Source organism: Apium graveolens, chromosome 3 (assembly GCF_009905375.1).
Source record: "Apium graveolens cultivar Ventura chromosome 3, ASM990537v1, whole genome shotgun sequence".
NCBI lineage: Eukaryota > Viridiplantae > Streptophyta > Magnoliopsida > Apiales > Apiaceae > Apium > Apium graveolens.
Window position 1 is genome coordinate 292458684 of NC_133649.1, and position 18447 is coordinate 292477130.

General features: G+C 33.6%; 1 protein-coding gene and 1 long non-coding RNA gene across 2 annotated transcripts; both read left to right on the plus strand.

Moving 5' to 3' along the window:
- LOC141713582 (aquaporin PIP2-2-like) lies at window positions 1–1881 on the plus strand. The gene is made up of 4 exons (XM_074517061.1): window positions 1–363; window positions 962–1257; window positions 1347–1487; window positions 1575–1881. Exons 1-4 carry the CDS (start codon window positions 81–83, stop codon window positions 1686–1688), a joined length of 834 nt encoding a protein of 277 aa, XP_074373162.1. The 5' UTR covers window positions 1–80; the 3' UTR covers window positions 1689–1881.
- Window positions 1882–17032: 15151 nt separating this feature from the next.
- LOC141711133 (uncharacterized) lies at window positions 17033–18163 on the plus strand. The gene is made up of 2 exons (XR_012571227.1): window positions 17033–17292; window positions 17823–18163. It is a non-coding gene; the product is annotated as an uncharacterized LOC141711133 (long non-coding RNA).
- The last annotated feature ends 284 nt before the right edge of the window (window positions 18164–18447 follow it).

Genomic DNA, 18447 nt, shown 5'->3' on the forward strand with positions numbered 1-18447 from the left:
ACTTCACTCTTAAAACAATCATCTCCTGTCTTAACAAAAAAACAAGAAGTCAAAAAAGCAGAAGATTTAGTTATATTTTAATGGGGAAGGACATTGAGGTTGCAGAGCATGGCCGAGACTACCAAGACCCTCCTCCAGTTGATTTCTTTGATGCTGAAGAACTTGGTAGCTGGTCATTTTACAGGGCCATCATTGCTGAGTTTGTTGCAACTCTTTTGTTTCTTTACATTACTGTCCTCACTGTTATTGGCTACAAGTCACAGTCTGAAACAGACCAGTGTGGTGGTGTTGGAATTCTCGGCATTGCTTGGGCCTTCGGTGGCATGATCTTCGTCCTCGTTTACTGTACTGCCGGAATTTCAGGTCAGTGCCACAGCCACGAGTATATTTTGAGAAGACACCTTATGATTTTTAATTTTTGCGGAGGCACTTCATTATTTCAAAAAATTTAAGGGTTTTATATTAAATTGTCCACTTTTCTTCTCAAAAACTATTAAGCGGCTACGCGATCTCATGGAGACTCATTTTGGCCATTAAAATCAAAATATATAACACTCGATTAAATCTTGAAAAAAATTATATGAAAATTAACGGAATCGTAATCGGTAAATGATGTGCGAGTCACATGGATTACAAAAAGGAACGTTATGCTTCTTTGTTATTAATTATTCTAACAAACCCATCATCGGTTCATTAAATTTTAGGTCATTTATTTCTCAAATTTATTATAATGATATATAGTGATTACAGTGGTCAAAACGAGTTTTCATGGAGATTAAGTAGCCACTTGATAGTTTTTGACAAGGATAGTGGGCACTTTGATATAAAATCCAAAATTTAATTGTAAAAAAACGTTAAATTCTGTTTAAGGTGCCAGTTACTAGATCCGTCCCAGGTCTTAGATAATGCATGTCGATTAGTAAAGTTTTATACCATAACTTGTTTCAAAAATTGATTGCAGGGGGGCATATTAATCCAGCTGTGACATTCGGATTGTTTCTGGCTCGAAAGGTGTCACTGGTGCGGGCAGTGATGTACATGATCGCTCAGTGCCTCGGAGCTATCTGCGGGGTTGGGCTGGTCAAGGCCTTTCAAAAGTCTTATTATATCCGCTACGGTGGAGGGGCTAATGAATTAGCGGATGGTTACAACAAAGGCACGGGTTTGGGTGCTGAAATTATCGGTACTTTTGTTCTTGTTTACACTGTTTTCTCTGCTACCGATCCTAAGAGAAATGCTCGAGATTCTCATGTTCCTGTGAGTAATTAGTCCATCATTTAACGTACCTGATTTTCAAGTATATATTCGAGATTTTGTTTAGTTAATGTTTTATTGTGTTACTGAAGGTGTTGGCTCCACTTCCTATTGGATTTGCTGTGTTCATGGTTCACTTGGCTACGATCCCTATCACCGGAACTGGAATCAATCCAGCTCGTAGTTTTGGAGCTGCAGTTATCTATGGAAAAGAGAAGGCCTGGGATGATCAAGTATGTGTAGTTATCTATGTCAACTGTTTATATTCTTTTACGAAGATTTGATTGACTAAATGTTCTACTTTCAATCTATTATTGCAGTGGATTTTCTGGGTAGGACCATTCATCGGGGCTGCAATTGCCGCCTTCTACCATCAGTACATCTTGAGAGCAGCAGCTGTTAAAGCTCTGGGATCATTCAGGAGCAACGCTTAATTTATCGTCCAGATGAGGATGATCAGCGTGTGAATAAAAAGGAACTCGTCGAGTGGAGTTAATGCACAAGCTGTAAATTGTTGGTTTAGTAGGAGGTTTCACTCTTCTTGGATTGTCAATTGTTATCAATCACAGGGCACTGGTTTTTCTCAGTGTCTTCAAATGTTAAATATATCCCCTGTTTCGCCTTTTATTGGTTTGTGTCATTTTTCAATTTCCATGATTTAACATTCTTCTACCTTGTTATATTAATGATACCTAGAACATAATCTGTGTCAGGAACGTACACTCTCGGGATCCAATAAATTTAATTATTACAGAAGCTTCTCGTATAGCTTCTTCAATTTAGGATGAGTATGATATCCGATGCTAAACTGATACGTCTGGTTCTGTTCTTTGTTCTGTCTTTTGTGCATCGTTGGTCTCTTATCTTTGCAACATCTTTTCACTTTCCGTTGTTGAAGCTGTAAGAAAAGGTGATAAAGCAAACCGAATAATTTGTGAGAATGTAGGAGTCGTGGCGTGAGTTAACACGACCTCTATTTTTTTGGTGTAATACAAAGAAATAGATTGAAATCACTCTTGATCATTGCCCAAAAGCATGTTTATATTTATATGAAAGTACTTTAAAGAAAAAATTGTTTGTGTCTTCAAATGAGGAGGGGAGAGAGCTCCTTTTTATAGGGGTGAAAACTAGTAATTTAAGAATATTAAAAAGTCAGGTCACATTTTTGATTAAGGGAGGTAAAAAACCTTAGAATAAAGAGTCTCAAAATGAAAGGTCTTGCACAATGAAGAGTCTCAAAATGAAAGGTCTTGCACAATGAAGAGTTTCGAAATGAAGAGTCTAACATATCATTTTCTTTTGAAGCAAACTTATTTTTAGAATATTTTCTATATTATTCCAACATTCCCCCACATGATTCAAAAGAAAAATAATTTGGGCAATGGATAGTCGGTTTCTAAGCATCAATGTCTTGTGGACTTGAATTGATACCCAGTGCATACAAACATGCTTCACAACCATGTTAGGTAGAAAGTTCTTGAACCTCTCATGGTAGTTGGTGAGAACATACTTGCGCACTTAAACCTTTCTCAAATCAAGAAGTGATTTCGCATTATTATGTAAAAATGCCCCATGTTGTACCTGGATTATCGTGAACGCTCTAGAGGTCCTTCGCCTAAAGGACTCTCGTAGGGGGTTAGGCGTAGCCCCCACATTCACATAGGTAAGTTCATCAAGTTTGTATTGTCGCAAACCACCTCTTACGAGGTTATGAACTTATTAAGAGTATAAACTCATCCTTACACATATGACAATAAAAAAAATACTACTATCACTTTATTTATAGGAATGGTAGTAGTATACATAAAATGAGTTCTTTTGTGATTTCGTTTGACCCATTGAACTTAGACATGTCTAAGATGGGTATACACCACAATTCACTCCACAATAGGCTTTAAACCCATTTCTAGTGCTGACTCCAACACTAATTTTCTATAAAGGCCTTTGTTGAGAGGATCTGCAATATTCCTCTCTAATTTTACATACCGGAGTGATATCACATTATTTCTGATCAGACTTCGAACTATAGCATGCCTCAATCAAATATGTCTTTTCTTTCCATTGTAGAGTAGATTATTCACTAGTCCCATTGCAACTTGTGAGTCACAATGCATCGAAATTGATGGAGCTGACTTCCCCCACAAAGGAATATCAACAAGTAAACATCTAAGCCATTCGGCTTCTTGTCCTGCCAACTCCAGCGCAATAAACTCAAATTCCTGTGGGGATTTAGCATGACAAGTTTGTTTTGAAGATTTCCAAGATATAGCAGCTCCCGCAAGAGTAATGACATAACCACTAGTAGACTGAATCTCATCATTGTCTAACATCCCAATTTGCATCACAATATCCTTCTAAAACACATGGAGTTCTTTGATAATTTAAACCCCAATTGATAGTGCCTTTTAAATACTTCAACAATCTAATCAAAGCACCCTAATGATCACGATTAGGATTGTGAGTGTATCTACTGAGTCTACTAACAGCATACGCTATATCAGGCCTGGTATGGTTCATTAATAACATTACGCTTCCAATTATCTTGGCATATTCTTCCTGGAAAACACTGCTACCTTTATTCTTTTTCAAATGAATACTAGGATCATATGGAGTTTTCAAAGGGGTACAATCAAATTGATTAACTTTCTTTAAAATTTTCTCAATATAATGAGACTGATTTAATGTTAACCCATATAAATTTCTAGTAATCTTTATGCCAAGAATCACATCCGCTTCTCCTAAATCCTTCATATCAAAACATGAGTTTAAGAAAGATTTGCTTGTATTTACTACATCAATATTGGTACAAAATATTAACATATCATCCACATATAGACATATGACCACACAACCAAATTGATCAAATTTAGAATAAACACATGCATCAGAACCATTTACCTGGAAGCCATTAGAGGTGATAGTTTGATGAAATTTTTCATACCAGTCTTTCAGAGCTTGTTTAAGACCATATAATGATCTTATAAGCCGGCATACCTTGTCTTCATATCCAAGGACAATACATCCTTCTGGTTGCTTCATGTATATCTCCTCATTTAAATCTCCATTTAAAAAGCAGTCTTTACATCCATTTGATGCATAATAAGATTATGAATGGATGCAAGAGCTATTAAAGCTCTTATGGTGAAAATATTGGTCACAGGAGAATAAGTATCAAAGAAATCTACCCATTTCTTTTGTCGATGTCCACCAACCACTAGCATGGCTTTGTATTTTTTAATTGATCCATCAGGGTTTATTTTTTTTTCTGAAAATTCACTTGCTTCCCAGTGCTTTACAACCTTTAGGAAGATCACATAAAACCCAAGTGTTATTATTCATAATGGACTCTATTTCACTGTTAATGGCTTCTAGTTAAAAATTAGAGTCAATTGATCTCATGGCCTCCTTATAGGTTTTAGGGTCTTCTTCAAGAATGAAAGCATTTATCTCCTCCTCACTTGCAAACTCTTTTTCAGTCAAAAAGGTAATTAAAAAGTCAGGCCCAAAACTAGTCTCAACTCTAGCTCTTTTACTCCCTCTAGGTTCAGGACTTTTATTAAAATATGTAATATTATGATGTGATATAGAGGAAGAAGATGTAGAAACTAAGGACGGTTGCACATGAACTTTCACAGGAAAATATGCTCACAAAACTCAACATCTCTTGACTCTTTAAATGGACCAAAGCCATATGTATCCTTAAGAATGAGTATATATGCACCACCATTAAAACCGATGAAAATACCATCAACAGTCTTGGGCCCAATTTTACTTCTTTGAAAATCTGGGAGCCCTACTTTTCCCAAATACCCCCACACTTTGAGGTAACTCAGGTTGGGCTTGAAAGCCTTCCATAATTCATAAGGAGTTTTATCAAATCTTTTATATGACACACGATTAAGCACATAACAAGCATAAAGAATAACTTCACCCCACATGTTAATAGGCATTCCTGAACGAATAAGCATGAAATTCATCATATCCTTAAGAGTTCTATTTTTTCGTTCAACTATTCCATTTTGTTCAAGCGTATATGGAGCTGTAACCTCATGAATAATTCCATTTAGTTCACAAAATTTCTTTAAAGTTTCCCCATTATATTCTCCGCCCCTATATGATCTTAACCTTTTAATTTTTATATTTAACTGATTCTCAACTTCAGCCTTATAAATAAGAAATTTTTCTTCGGCCTCATCATTCGAACTCAATAGGTAGAGCTTTAATTTACTACCAGATTTGTTCAATAAAGCTCCAGAAATTAGGTTTCTATGAATATCAGGAATAAGTAAAACATTATGCAATGCAATAGTTTGATTCGTACAGTTTCGCGAGTTTGATAAATTTTACTCTCTAGATTTTGTCCTATATAATTGACGGGGCAGGTGTATTATTGAAAATGCACCAATTATTATATACTCTTAGAGCATCTCCAACTATGTACAAAACTTAGCTAAAAATCATTAATACATGTTATAAATAAAAAATATAGAGATTATGTTAAAAAAAATCCATCTCCAATGGTATATTCCTCTTCTCTATAAATATAGTCAACCTCTTGATATTGACTATATTTGTTGAATCACAACAAACCTGTAAAAAATCTGTAAAAAAAATTCTAATCAATTATTATCATATTAAAGTAATATATTCTATTTATAACAATATAAAATTTTAATAACATACTATTTTTAAAATATAGCTAACCAATATATCCAATATCATCGAAGTGCAATATCTTACAGATTTAACAAATTTTACATATTATCTTACAAGTTCGGTTTAGTCAATCAATTATAACCGATACTATTGAAAATGCTCTTATAAGAATTAGAAGTTTGATGAGGTAATCCCAACTCGTGGTTAGGCAACATCTAATTTTCTTTTACAAGTCCGGTTTGACACGCTAAGTTGCAAATCAAGCCAAGCTTTTAAATTTAAAGTCCAACTCAGATTTTGAATCATTTTAATAAATTATTAAAATTTGATACTATTTCATTTCAAACTTATGCGGTTTTTGAAAAACAATGATAAAAGTAACAATTTTTTCGTTCAAATTTAAGAAAAATAACAATTCCCAGGTGTATTAAACATTTCTAACAATTCAATATCCTATTTACATAAAATAGTACTCCCTCCGTCCCTTTCAATTGTTTACATTTTTTAGAGAGTGTCTGACATGCATTTTAATGTGCATATAAAGTATAGTTTTGTAATTTTTTTTACAATTTTGTTTTTCTAAATAAAAATTAAAACATTCAACTTTTATTCAGAAAAAGAAAATTGTAAAAATAAGTTACATAACTATAATTTTTATGCACCTTAAAATACGTGTCAGACACTTTCGCAGAAATGTAAACAATTAGAAGGGACCGGAGTATATTACAATTTGCAACTCATGTCTATCTTCCACAAAAAAACACCCCAAACATCGTAATCAGCTTCAATTTATATCCCCTGTCATTTTTTTGTCCGTTATCGATAAAAAGTTTAAGGGCATTTTCGTCATTATATAATATAACTTTTAGTTTTACTAAAAGCCATATATTATGATTGGGTTTTATATTCAAAAAAAGTTATTATTTTTTATAAAAATAATATACATACATAATTTGACACTTAAATAATGGAGATTTACCTATAATTTTTAAAAATAATATTATGCAAACAATAGATTTTCTAAAGTCAAAATGTTATTATTCTTTAAAAAGAATAGATAAATTTTATGAGATTAAAACTTTTATATTTAATTCTTTTAAGTAGAGATAGATGAGAGTATTAATATTTGAGTAAAAAAATATTTTAGGAAATCAAACCAAATTATACTATTTTTTTTTGATAAAAATCAGAATTTATATTATTCAATTACGAAACCCCTGTAAAAAACTATATTTAATGTTAACAGAGTGAATTTAATGGAAGGGTTGCAAACTGAATCTGATTCCTAAGTTTAGGACCAATTTAGGTACGAGTATTTATCTATTTTTTTGTCAAACTGATAGGATACAAATTGTAATATACTTTACATAAAATGGAAATTTTTTTTGATATAAATATAAAATACAATTTGTACAAATTTATAAAAAGACGAGAGGAGTGCTAAATAACCAAACTTTTCACAAATGACACTGGTTGTGTTTTCACCTCTGTCCGTACACCAAAATATTCAAAAAATTCGAAATCCGAAATTCGACCCGTTATTACTACTTGTAAATAATCAATAATCTGGCTATATGTGTTTATTTGTAAATTTCTTTGAACAATTTGTAAGATGTTTGACATTTTTCAAAAAATATGGACAACCATTTTTAACATCCTTAAAAATCCTTCACACTCTCATAATTAGAGGTCTATCGCGTGAGTCCATAGGATTTACTCAGTACGCACCGGAAAGGTTACGGCTGTGGTTTACCTACAATTAAAAAAACAAAGGAATATCAACAAGTAAACATCTAAGCCATTCGGCTTCTTGTCCTGCCAACTCCAGCGCAATAAACTCAAATTCCTGTGGGGATTTAGCATGACAAGTTTGTTTTGAAGATTTCCAAGATATAGCAGCTCCCGCAAGAGTAATGACATAACCACTAGTAGACTGAATCTCATCATTGTCTAACATCCCAATTTGCATCACAATATCCTTCTAAAACACATGGAGTTCTTTGATAATTTAAACCCCAATTGATAGTGCCTTTTAAATACTTCAACAATCTAATCAAAGCACCCTAATGATCACGATTAGGATTGTGAGTGTATCTACTGAGTCTACTAACAGCATACGCTATATCAGGCCTGGTATGGTTCATTAATAACATTACGCTTCCAATTATCTTGGCATATTCTTCCTGGAAAACACTGCTACCTTTATTCTTTTTCAAATGAATACTAGGATCATATGGAGTTTTCAAAGGGGTACAATCAAATTGATTAACTTTCTTTAAAATTTTCTCAATATAATGAGACTGATTTAATGTTAACCCATATAAATTTCTAGTAATCTTTATGCCAAGAATCACATCCGCTTCTCCTAAATCCTTCATATCAAAACATGAGTTTAAGAAAGATTTGCTTGTATTTACTACATCAATATTGGTACAAAATATTAACATATCATCCACATATAGACATATGACCACACAACCAAATTGATCAAATTTAGAATAAACACATGCATCAGAACCATTTACCTGGAAGCCATTAGAGGTGATAGTTTGATGAAATTTTTCATACCAGTCTTTCAGAGCTTGTTTAAGACCATATAATGATCTTATAAGCCGGCATACCTTGTCTTCATATCCAAGGACAATACATCCTTCTGGTTGCTTCATGTATATCTCCTCATTTAAATCTCCATTTAAAAAGCAGTCTTTACATCCATTTGATGCATAATAAGATTATGAATGGATGCAAGAGCTATTAAAGCTCTTATGGTGAAAATATTGGTCACAGGAGAATAAGTATCAAAGAAATCTACCCATTTCTTTTGTCGATGTCCACCAACCACTAGCATGGCTTTGTATTTTTTAATTGATCCATCAGGGTTTATTTTTTTTTCTGAAAATTCACTTGCTTCCCAGTGCTTTACAACCTTTAGGAAGATCACATAAAACCCAAGTGTTATTATTCATAATGGACTCTATTTCACTGTTAATGGCTTCTAGTTAAAAATTAGAGTCAATTGATCTCATGGCCTCCTTATAGGTTTTAGGGTCTTCTTCAAGAATGAAAGCATTTATCTCCTCCTCACTTGCAAACTCTTTTTCAGTCAAAAAGGTAATTAAAAAGTCAGGCCCAAAACTAGTCTCAACTCTAGCTCTTTTACTCCCTCTAGGTTCAGGACTTTTATTAAAATATGTAATATTATGATGTGATATAGAGGAAGAAGATGTAGAAACTAAGGACGGTTGCACATGAACTTTCACAGGAAAATATGCTCACAAAACTCAACATCTCTTGACTCTTTAAATGGACCAAAGCCATATGTATCCTTAAGAATGAGTATATATGCACCACCATTAAAACCGATGAAAATACCATCAACAGTCTTGGGCCCAATTTTACTTCTTTGAAAATCTGGGAGCCCTACTTTTCCCAAATACCCCCACACTTTGAGGTAACTCAGGTTGGGCTTGAAAGCCTTCCATAATTCATAAGGAGTTTTATCAAATCTTTTATATGACACACGATTAAGCACATAACAAGCATAAAGAATAACTTCACCCCACATGTTAATAGGCATTCCTGAACGAATAAGCATGAAATTCATCATATCCTTAAGAGTTCTATTTTTTCGTTCAACTATTCCATTTTGTTCAAGCGTATATGGAGCTGTAACCTCATGAATAATTCCATTTAGTTCACAAAATTTCTTTAAAGTTTCCCCATTATATTCTCCGCCCCTATATGATCTTAACCTTTTAATTTTTATATTTAACTGATTCTCAACTTCAGCCTTATAAATAAGAAATTTTTCTTCGGCCTCATCATTCGAACTCAATAGGTAGAGCTTTAATTTACTACCAGATTTGTTCAATAAAGCTCCAGAAATTAGGTTTCTATGAATATCAGGAATAAGTAAAACATTATGCAATGCAATAGTTTTTCCAGAGGTAAGTTTAAGAGAAACTTTTCCTTTTCCAAGTATACTCACAGTGCTTGAGTTGCCCATGAAGACGCATTCTCCAATAGATGCTTTGTCATAGTCCTCGAACATCTCCCTATTTGAACAAATATGGCGAGTTGCACCTGTATCCACCACCCATTCAGAAATATTTGCTCACTAGATTTACTTCAGATACGATAGCAACTATGATTTATTCAGTGAGATTGGCTTGAGCTTGAGACTTTTCTTCTTTTATTTTTGAACCAGGTCCATGTCCTTGTCTACACTCATTGGCGGCATGTCCGAACTTTCCACAAGTGAAGCAATTTCCTTTAAACTGACTTCTCCCTTTGAAGTTCTTATTCTTCATTTTAGTGCCACGAAGCCGATTTGGACCCTTATCTTTTGGTCCTCTTTTACGACCTGCATCTTTTGACACAACAAGATTATAAGTAAAGGAAGAATGAACAAGTGATGTCTCATTTGTTTGAATTCGATTTTGTTCCTCAATCTCGATATGAGACACTAACTCTTGAAGATTAAAGTCCTTTTATTTATGCTTCATCGCATGAAAATATGTTTTCCAGGATGCTGATAATTTCTCAAGAAGACAATTAGCTTGGAACATGTCACATATTTTCATTCCTTCAGCAATAATATCAGCACACAAATATTCATATTCATGAACTTGTTGAAGAACACGCTTATCATAAGACATACGAAAATTTGGCCAACGACTACATGCATATTTCTTAGTCCCAAAATTATTAGTCCCAAAATCATCGGAACCATACTTGGTTTTTAAAACATCCCATATTTCTTTGGTCTTCAAAGATTTACTATAGATTAAATATAAAGCAATAGTAATATATGTAATAACATTCCACGACACGTCTTATTATCCTTTTCAAAATCTCTTTTAGAATTTTTGGGGGCTGAATCATTAGTAAGACAATAATCTACTCCAATCTGACCCAAAAAAACTCCATCTTATCGGACCACATTTTATAATTTTTTCCATCAAAATGGTCTAATTTAGACATATCAGGAATAAAAGTGTTGGAAGTCATTGTGGTAGATAAGATATGTAATAACACCAAAATTTAACTTTAGAATGTAAGAAAAGGTGAGAAAGCAAACCGAATAACTTGTGAGAATATAGGAGTCGTGGCGTGAGTTAACACTGCCCTAAAGTTGGATTTGCCCCACTACGTACACACGGCCTCTTAGGAATCCACCTCCAGGGTTACACGACCTCTATTTCTTTGGTGTAGTACAAATAAATAGATTGAAATCATTCTTGATCATTGCCCAAAAGCATATTTATATTTATTTGAAAGTACTTGAGAGAAAAACTTATTTGTGTGTCCTCAAATGAGTGGATAGAGCTCCTTTTTATAGGGGTGAAAACTAGTAACTTAAGGATAGTAGAAAGTCACATGTCACATTATTGATTAAGGGAGGTAAAAGCCTTAGAATGAAGAGTCTCAAAATGAAAGGTCTTGCATAATGAAGAGTCTCAAAATAAAAGGTCTTGCACAATGAAGAGTCTTAAAATGAAGAGTCTATCACATCATTTTCTTTTGAAGCAAACTTATTTTTAAAATAATATTTATATTATTCTAACAGAAGTTTCTCAACCTTATCATGATATCCATAAGCTATGATCATTATAATCCATGATATAACATTCTTCTACCTTGTTATATTAATGATACCTAGAACATACTAATTAACACTCCTGCATAAGATCAACTCTGTTCATAGCAGCACAATTGCAGAAGCATTAACAACTGTCAAGTCTCGTTATTATTTTCCTAGATCAAAACAAACTCCGGCCAAAATAATCAAAAATAACAAGGCGTCAGATGTGTCATCATTGTATTAACCTCACGAAGAACTAGATTATCCAGTTCCTTCACAAACTGTTGACACTTATTGCAACTGTCTGGTTCACTAAAGATTTGTTTATGATCTTCATATCTTTTCTTTAAATCCATTGTTAAGCTTTCAATTTCATAAAGACAATTTCACTGAAAACTTATCTCAGTGCTCTGTTGAAAACTTATCTCATTGTTGTCTAAATATATTAATGAACTTTATCTCAGTGCTCTGTTGAAAACTTTTTTAATGCAACTGATCTGTTGATTTCTTGGAGAAGAAGAACAAATTGTATTTATTCTATTGAGTAAGATTACAAGAAATGACTGAAAGTTATAAACTATATACAAAACTAGAAAATAGCGGGAAAGTTTGTTACTGTAACTAACTTAAAACTATTCTCACTAATGGGCTAATTACTGTACCTATGCATAGAATGGACCATCAACTAACTTTATGCGGGTTTCTATATTGTGATGGCGTTGTATCTTGATCCATATCTTTAATAGTCCCCCTCAAGTTTGGAGTTACATGAGCTGACAAGTCATGGAGATCCAACTTGCCAGTAAGCAACTTGAGCTGAGAAGAAGGAATGCTCTTGGTTAATATATCAGCCAAATAATTATAAGTAGGAAGAAATGAAAGTTGTAGCAACCCTTCGAGTACTTTATCTCTAGTAAAGTGACAATCAACCTCAATATGCTTTGTACGTTCATGAAATATAAGATTCTTAGATATATGAATAAGTGACTGATTATCACAATATAGTGTAACTGGGGCCAAGTTGCATACTCCCAATTCTTCCAATAGTCTAACTGTCCAAGTTACTTCTGAAGCTGCAGAAGCCATGTCCCTATACTCAGCTTCAGAACTAGATCTTGGAACTGTTGGTTGTTTTTTAGATTTCCAAGAAATTGGTGACTTCCCTAGTAACAAACATAACATGTGACTGTCCTCCTTGAATCAGGACAAGATGGTCAGTATGAGTCTGAAAAGACTTGTAATGTCAACTTGTCTGTAGCTTGTAACAAAATACCCTGTCCAGAAGTCTGTGACACATATCTCAAAGTATGGACCAATGCTTCATAATATGGAACTCTTGGTTGTTGCATATACTGACTTAGAAGCTGTACTGGATAACATAGATCAGGTCTAGTGTGAGTCAAGAAATTGAGTTTACTAACCAAGGATCTGTATAGTTCTGGATCCGAATATAAATCTCTAGTATCAACATATAACTTCAAGTTAACAGGAAATGAAGTAATTTCTATATTACTTAAATCCAAACCAGGTACATGTAGTAGTTCTTTTGTGAACTTCTGCTGACCAAGAACAATACCATCTGCCTGATAAGTAATTTCTATTCCTAGAAAAAAGTGCAGCAACCCTAAATCTTTATTGCTGAAGGTGTCATCTATAAACTGTTTAACAGAAGCTATATGTACCTCACTACTTCCGGTGATTATAATATCATCAACATAAACTGCAAGAATGATAATATTAGTACCTTGTTTATGAATAAAGAGACTGTTATCATTCATGGACTGAACAAATCCCGGAGATACCAATTCAGATCTTAGTTCCTGGTTTTTGCATATATCAAATTTTAAATTTAGATTAATTCTTGTAAAGCTAGTATAATTTACCAGTCCTGTTCCAATGTTGAGTTATCAGTTCCTAATATTGTTGAGTTCACAAATACAATATCAATCTTCCTTAAAAGCTGCATATTGTATGTTCAAATTAACCGATGCGTGAACGTCAATATTGCTCGAAAGGATATGTGATATTGTCAAGCGCTTCAAATTAAAAATGAGAAGGATAATATGTCACAAGTGAAAGCCATGAAAACTGAAGTGCTTTTTGCAGAGGTAGCTAAAATTGAAATTTTCTAGCTACAACAGTGCATGAAAAAATTCCCAGAACCTGAAGTGGGGAAAAGTCCCTCATAGCTCAAAGAAACGAACACCAACCTTAGATTGATCCCTATAGCTGCCTAAAGGGATAGGCAGTTGCTCCTTCCGCAATGATTCATTGCGGAAAAATATTGGTAAATGTGCATTTAATGCTTCCGCAATGATTCATTGCAGAAGGAGTATTCATTTCTCCAACCAACCAACGCGCTAGTGACACGCGAATTAAAAACCATACCGGGTACACGTTTCTCAAAATAATGTAATAGTAGTAATAATTAAATGATTAATATTTAATAAAATTATTAATATTGTATTATTTAATGAAATATATTTTTACTAAATAATAAAATACTTTTCGAAAGATATAAATGTGAACATAAGAAGCCCACTTTGAAGATAGTTTATTTATTATATATATATATATATATATTTCAAATTTATATGTACAAAATTTTCCATTTCAAAAAAATGATAGAATTTATACTAGAAAAATTGCCCAAATTAACTACTTTTTGCTTCACTCGCGTCCAAAATACCCAGCTGCTGAAGTTCCGACCTTTTTACCCACCGACCTTTTTACCCACCTTATACGCTCCTGTATTAGGCGTATGTCAAAAAGGTTGAACCATGAAGCCCACCCAATGCAAAATATCTTTCTACTTGGGTTGCTGTGATTCATATTACGAGGAATGTATCCTGATTCCTACTGTCATGCTGATTATCATTAATTGGGGTGTATGTTATCATTAATCTTCATCATGATATCCTGATTAACATATAGTCGTGATTTTAACTACTTACATCTCATTTATATGCTTACATATTTTTGTATATATGCTTGCTTACCTGCCCACTTTTTTAATTCCATTTTGGAAAACTCAGCGCAGACCCTTCTACACGCGGCGTGTCCGATCAAAACGTCTCATGTATAGGCGTAACCAGCCTTCTTTTACATGACTTGTTGATGTATCCATACAAAAGAGTGTATCTCTCTTTGTCTCGTCTCTGGCGTGTCTATGAGATACCAACTATACACTGGTGTATCAACTGGATATAGTGCTTGAGCATGCACATCTTTGCAAACTTATGAACATATTTTCCTGTTTTGGGATCTCTGTTGGCGCAAGGATTGATACGCAGCGTCTGTAGGCGTATCCCGTGGGCAGTTAAGGCGGTAGTTCAAGTACGTGGGTATTTCAGTATGGTCATGTGCAAAAATGAGTAAAAAAGACTTTTACCCTTTATACTCAAAGTACTTCATTCATGGTTATGATATGTTAAAATATTTTGATACATAATTGTATATTATTCTATTCTAATCGGACTTTATATCATAAATAAATTATTCTAAAATTAATATTATATTTGTTAATTTTTTTAGTGTACTTATTTTACCAAAATAGAATGTAACATAAACAATATTTATGTTCAAATCTTTTTAAAAAATGATATCAAAAATTTATATAAAATCAACAAGGGGCATCAAATTTATAATGAATTTTAAAATTTTTTAATTTTTTTTTGTGACACACAAAAATTGTTTAAAAAAAAGAAAAAAAATCACTGCTTCCGCAATGATTCATTGTATGAAACTTTTTATAATTCGCGTGTCACTAGCGCGTTGGTTGTTTGGAGAATTGAATACTCCTTCAGTTGCGGAAGCATTAAATGCACATTTACCAATATTTTTCCGCAATGAATCATTGCGGAAGGAGCATTAAATGCATTCCCACCAACCTCCTTTTTCGAATTTTCAAATATAAATTACTTCAAAAAATCATAAAAAAATTAAAATTAACATAAATTTAGTCAAAAAAATTACAATATATTTTTTTTCAAAGTTTTTATTTTCCTACATAATTTTTTGATTTTTTTTGAATTTTTTTTTATCGTAACTAACCCGCAGCCGCTACCGTTCGAGTGCGCACTGGGTAAACCCTAGAGGCTCATGCAATAGCCTGCAAACCACGTGAACTAAGGTAAACCGCCTTTAGGCAACATGCCCTGGCTCAGGAGGCATAATCATAAATTCTCCTCCCGTGGGATTCGAACCTGTGACTAAGAGGATAATTATCCATTCTTTAACCAACTGAACCAACCCTTGCGGGCTTATTTTTCCTTTTTATATCACTTAATTCAAATTTTCAAATTTAATTACTTTAAATAATCATAAAAAATTAAAAATAATATAAATTTACTTGTTGAAATAGAAGAACAAGAAATTGCGTCTGTTATCACCTTAATCGCTTGAAATTGTCTCGCTTATACTTATTTTTGAGTTTTAATCGAATAAAAACTGTTAACTATAGATTTTAAAATTTATCAGTTCTCGTATTCCGCAATGAATCGCATAAGGGTTGGCCGTGAAATAAATCCCAACCAACCATAGTTGGGAAAGGGACCCTAATTCTTTTAGTTTATGTGGTATTTACAATTTAATTAAAGTATCATATATACAACTTTCGTATGTTGCTAACTATTGGAGTAAATGTTGTCAAGTTGATATAAAATTGAGTAAAAATAAAATACTAATATAATGATGACTTTGTAAGATTGACAATTTTTTGACAACCCCTGTTGAAGATACTCTTAAGTTGTAACCAAATTTTGGATCTTTGTGAATAGGCTTAAGCTTTAATGACTCGTCCATGTGGATCTAAAGTTCGAGAAAACTAATCCTAAAGCAGATAATTTCAATTCGAGCTCAAATTAAAATCTGTCTAATAAGCTAGGTGATCCTGTCTTGATAAGAAAATACTTACATATCGAGTTTGATATAAAAAATTCGACTCGATTCGGTTTTAGGATCAGGAGTGGTTAGGTGGTGTGATTTGTGAAGGTAGCAGTTAGCACTTTTATGATGAAGAATCATATGTAGTTAGTGGACATACAGAAAAAGAGGAAAAGAGTTTGTCCTTTAGAGATTAAATAACACAATGAGGTGTGAAAAGAGATAGGAATCCAGAAACAACCCCAATACAAACAGTTACAGACAAAACCAGTTTCAGAAGTTAAAAGTAAAAGCAAAAGAGACCCTTGGGCTTTGCTTTTCCTTGTGACCCTTAAATCTCAAAGTAGATTGTCATCATCCCTTCTATCATGCAATTTTCACTTAAATTCTGCCACACTTTTTTGCCAATGCTTTTGTAGAACCCTCATATAAGTTTCATATAATGTAGCTTTTTATATACTATTTTTAGACTAAACCAACATAAATGTCATCCTTATATACTTTTCCTCCTCCTCTTGACAAGAAAAAGTAGAAAGGAGGGGTGGTGTGTTTCAGGTGAAGTTGGCTTCTTAGGCATTTGTTAGCATTCTATCATTACTTGCCAACTCTAAAGTTTGTTGGTTTGTTTCTGGAAAAAAGGTAAGGTGGCTTGTGGGGTGGGGTGGTGTGGAATATGCTGCCTACTTGTTTCTCTATTTACATTAATTCCATCTTCATAACTAAACTTGTTTTTGTGAGTTATACATTCTATTCTCTCTTCCCTTGCTCCCTCTCTACATATACTAGCTTCTTTTAATGTTAGACTAATCCGTGACGAAAGAGTGCTCGATATTGTTGAGAACCGGTCCATCTAAAACCTTAAAGTGTCAGAGGAAGACGAAGATTTTTCGACTCTCGAGAGATCCAAATTCACGGTAAAATTGTAATCTGTGTGTGTGTCTGCAGGTATGGAGAAATAAGTAAATGCATGCCTGGCTCCCTGCATGCCATTTGCAAAATCCATCCAGTGCAGTTGATGGCCTTTGGAGAATGGCGTGTGAGGAGCCGTGCATGCTACATTTTTCTTTGTGTTTGACTCTGCAGACTCTGCTGTTCTTGTGCTTTAGACTGTACGGATCTTTTATCTGAACATCACAAACTTCTTGGTAACTTTTTAGTTTACCTGTTCAACCAGCATGTTACTTAAACCTTTTTACATTTTTTTAACTATTCACGTGTTATCTGAAATTTAGAAATTTCAGAGTCTGAACTGGCAACTTTTCTCTAGTTCTCAAATCTCACTGTTGGAAGAATCAAGAATGCCGTTATATGTAATCTTGTTTAAGTTATTTAGGTTAATAATTGCCTGTTGATAGCGTATTTTCGATCTTTCTTATTTCACCTAGTTGTCACATTGAGCTGCAATGAAATTTATAATTGTATTGAGATCAAGTTAAAATTCCAGATCCTGGTATTCCTGGCAATGCTTCATCTACAGGGTTTGCAGGAACATCTGTCATCTGTATATGCTCGCGATGCAATAAGAGGTTAACATCAAGCCCGCGATAACTTCATTATCTCAGGGGCTTCTTAGCATCCTGATGCCTGATGCATCTGAGGAGAGAGAATTCTGATCTCTTACTGGCCATTTTCAAACAGAAATTTTCTTCAGGGTTCAACTACAGGAGTAGCTCCACAAGGTTGTTAGCAGAGTACATTAGCCAAAATGTTCAATATAGTAGTCCTTAACAACAATAATCTCAAATATATCAAATCGTATTGAAGTAATTAGGTACTTCGAAATTACTATAAGTTCTCGATAGCATTTCATGTTTTGATAGCGATCTACATTATCATTATGTCATGAGTCAATAGTACACAAGTTTAAGAATGTAATCTTTAACAATAGATGAACCTGCTGGTTAACAAATATTTGGGCCTGTATTAGTTATGGAGGCCATACAATACTGGGGTTAGATTGGATATACTGTTAGATGCTCAGGTTTATGATGATTGCAGATAAACAGAAGATAAACAGAATGCAAGTAAACGAGATTCAAGCTTTGCAGTTTGTTCAGATTTTCCAGCAG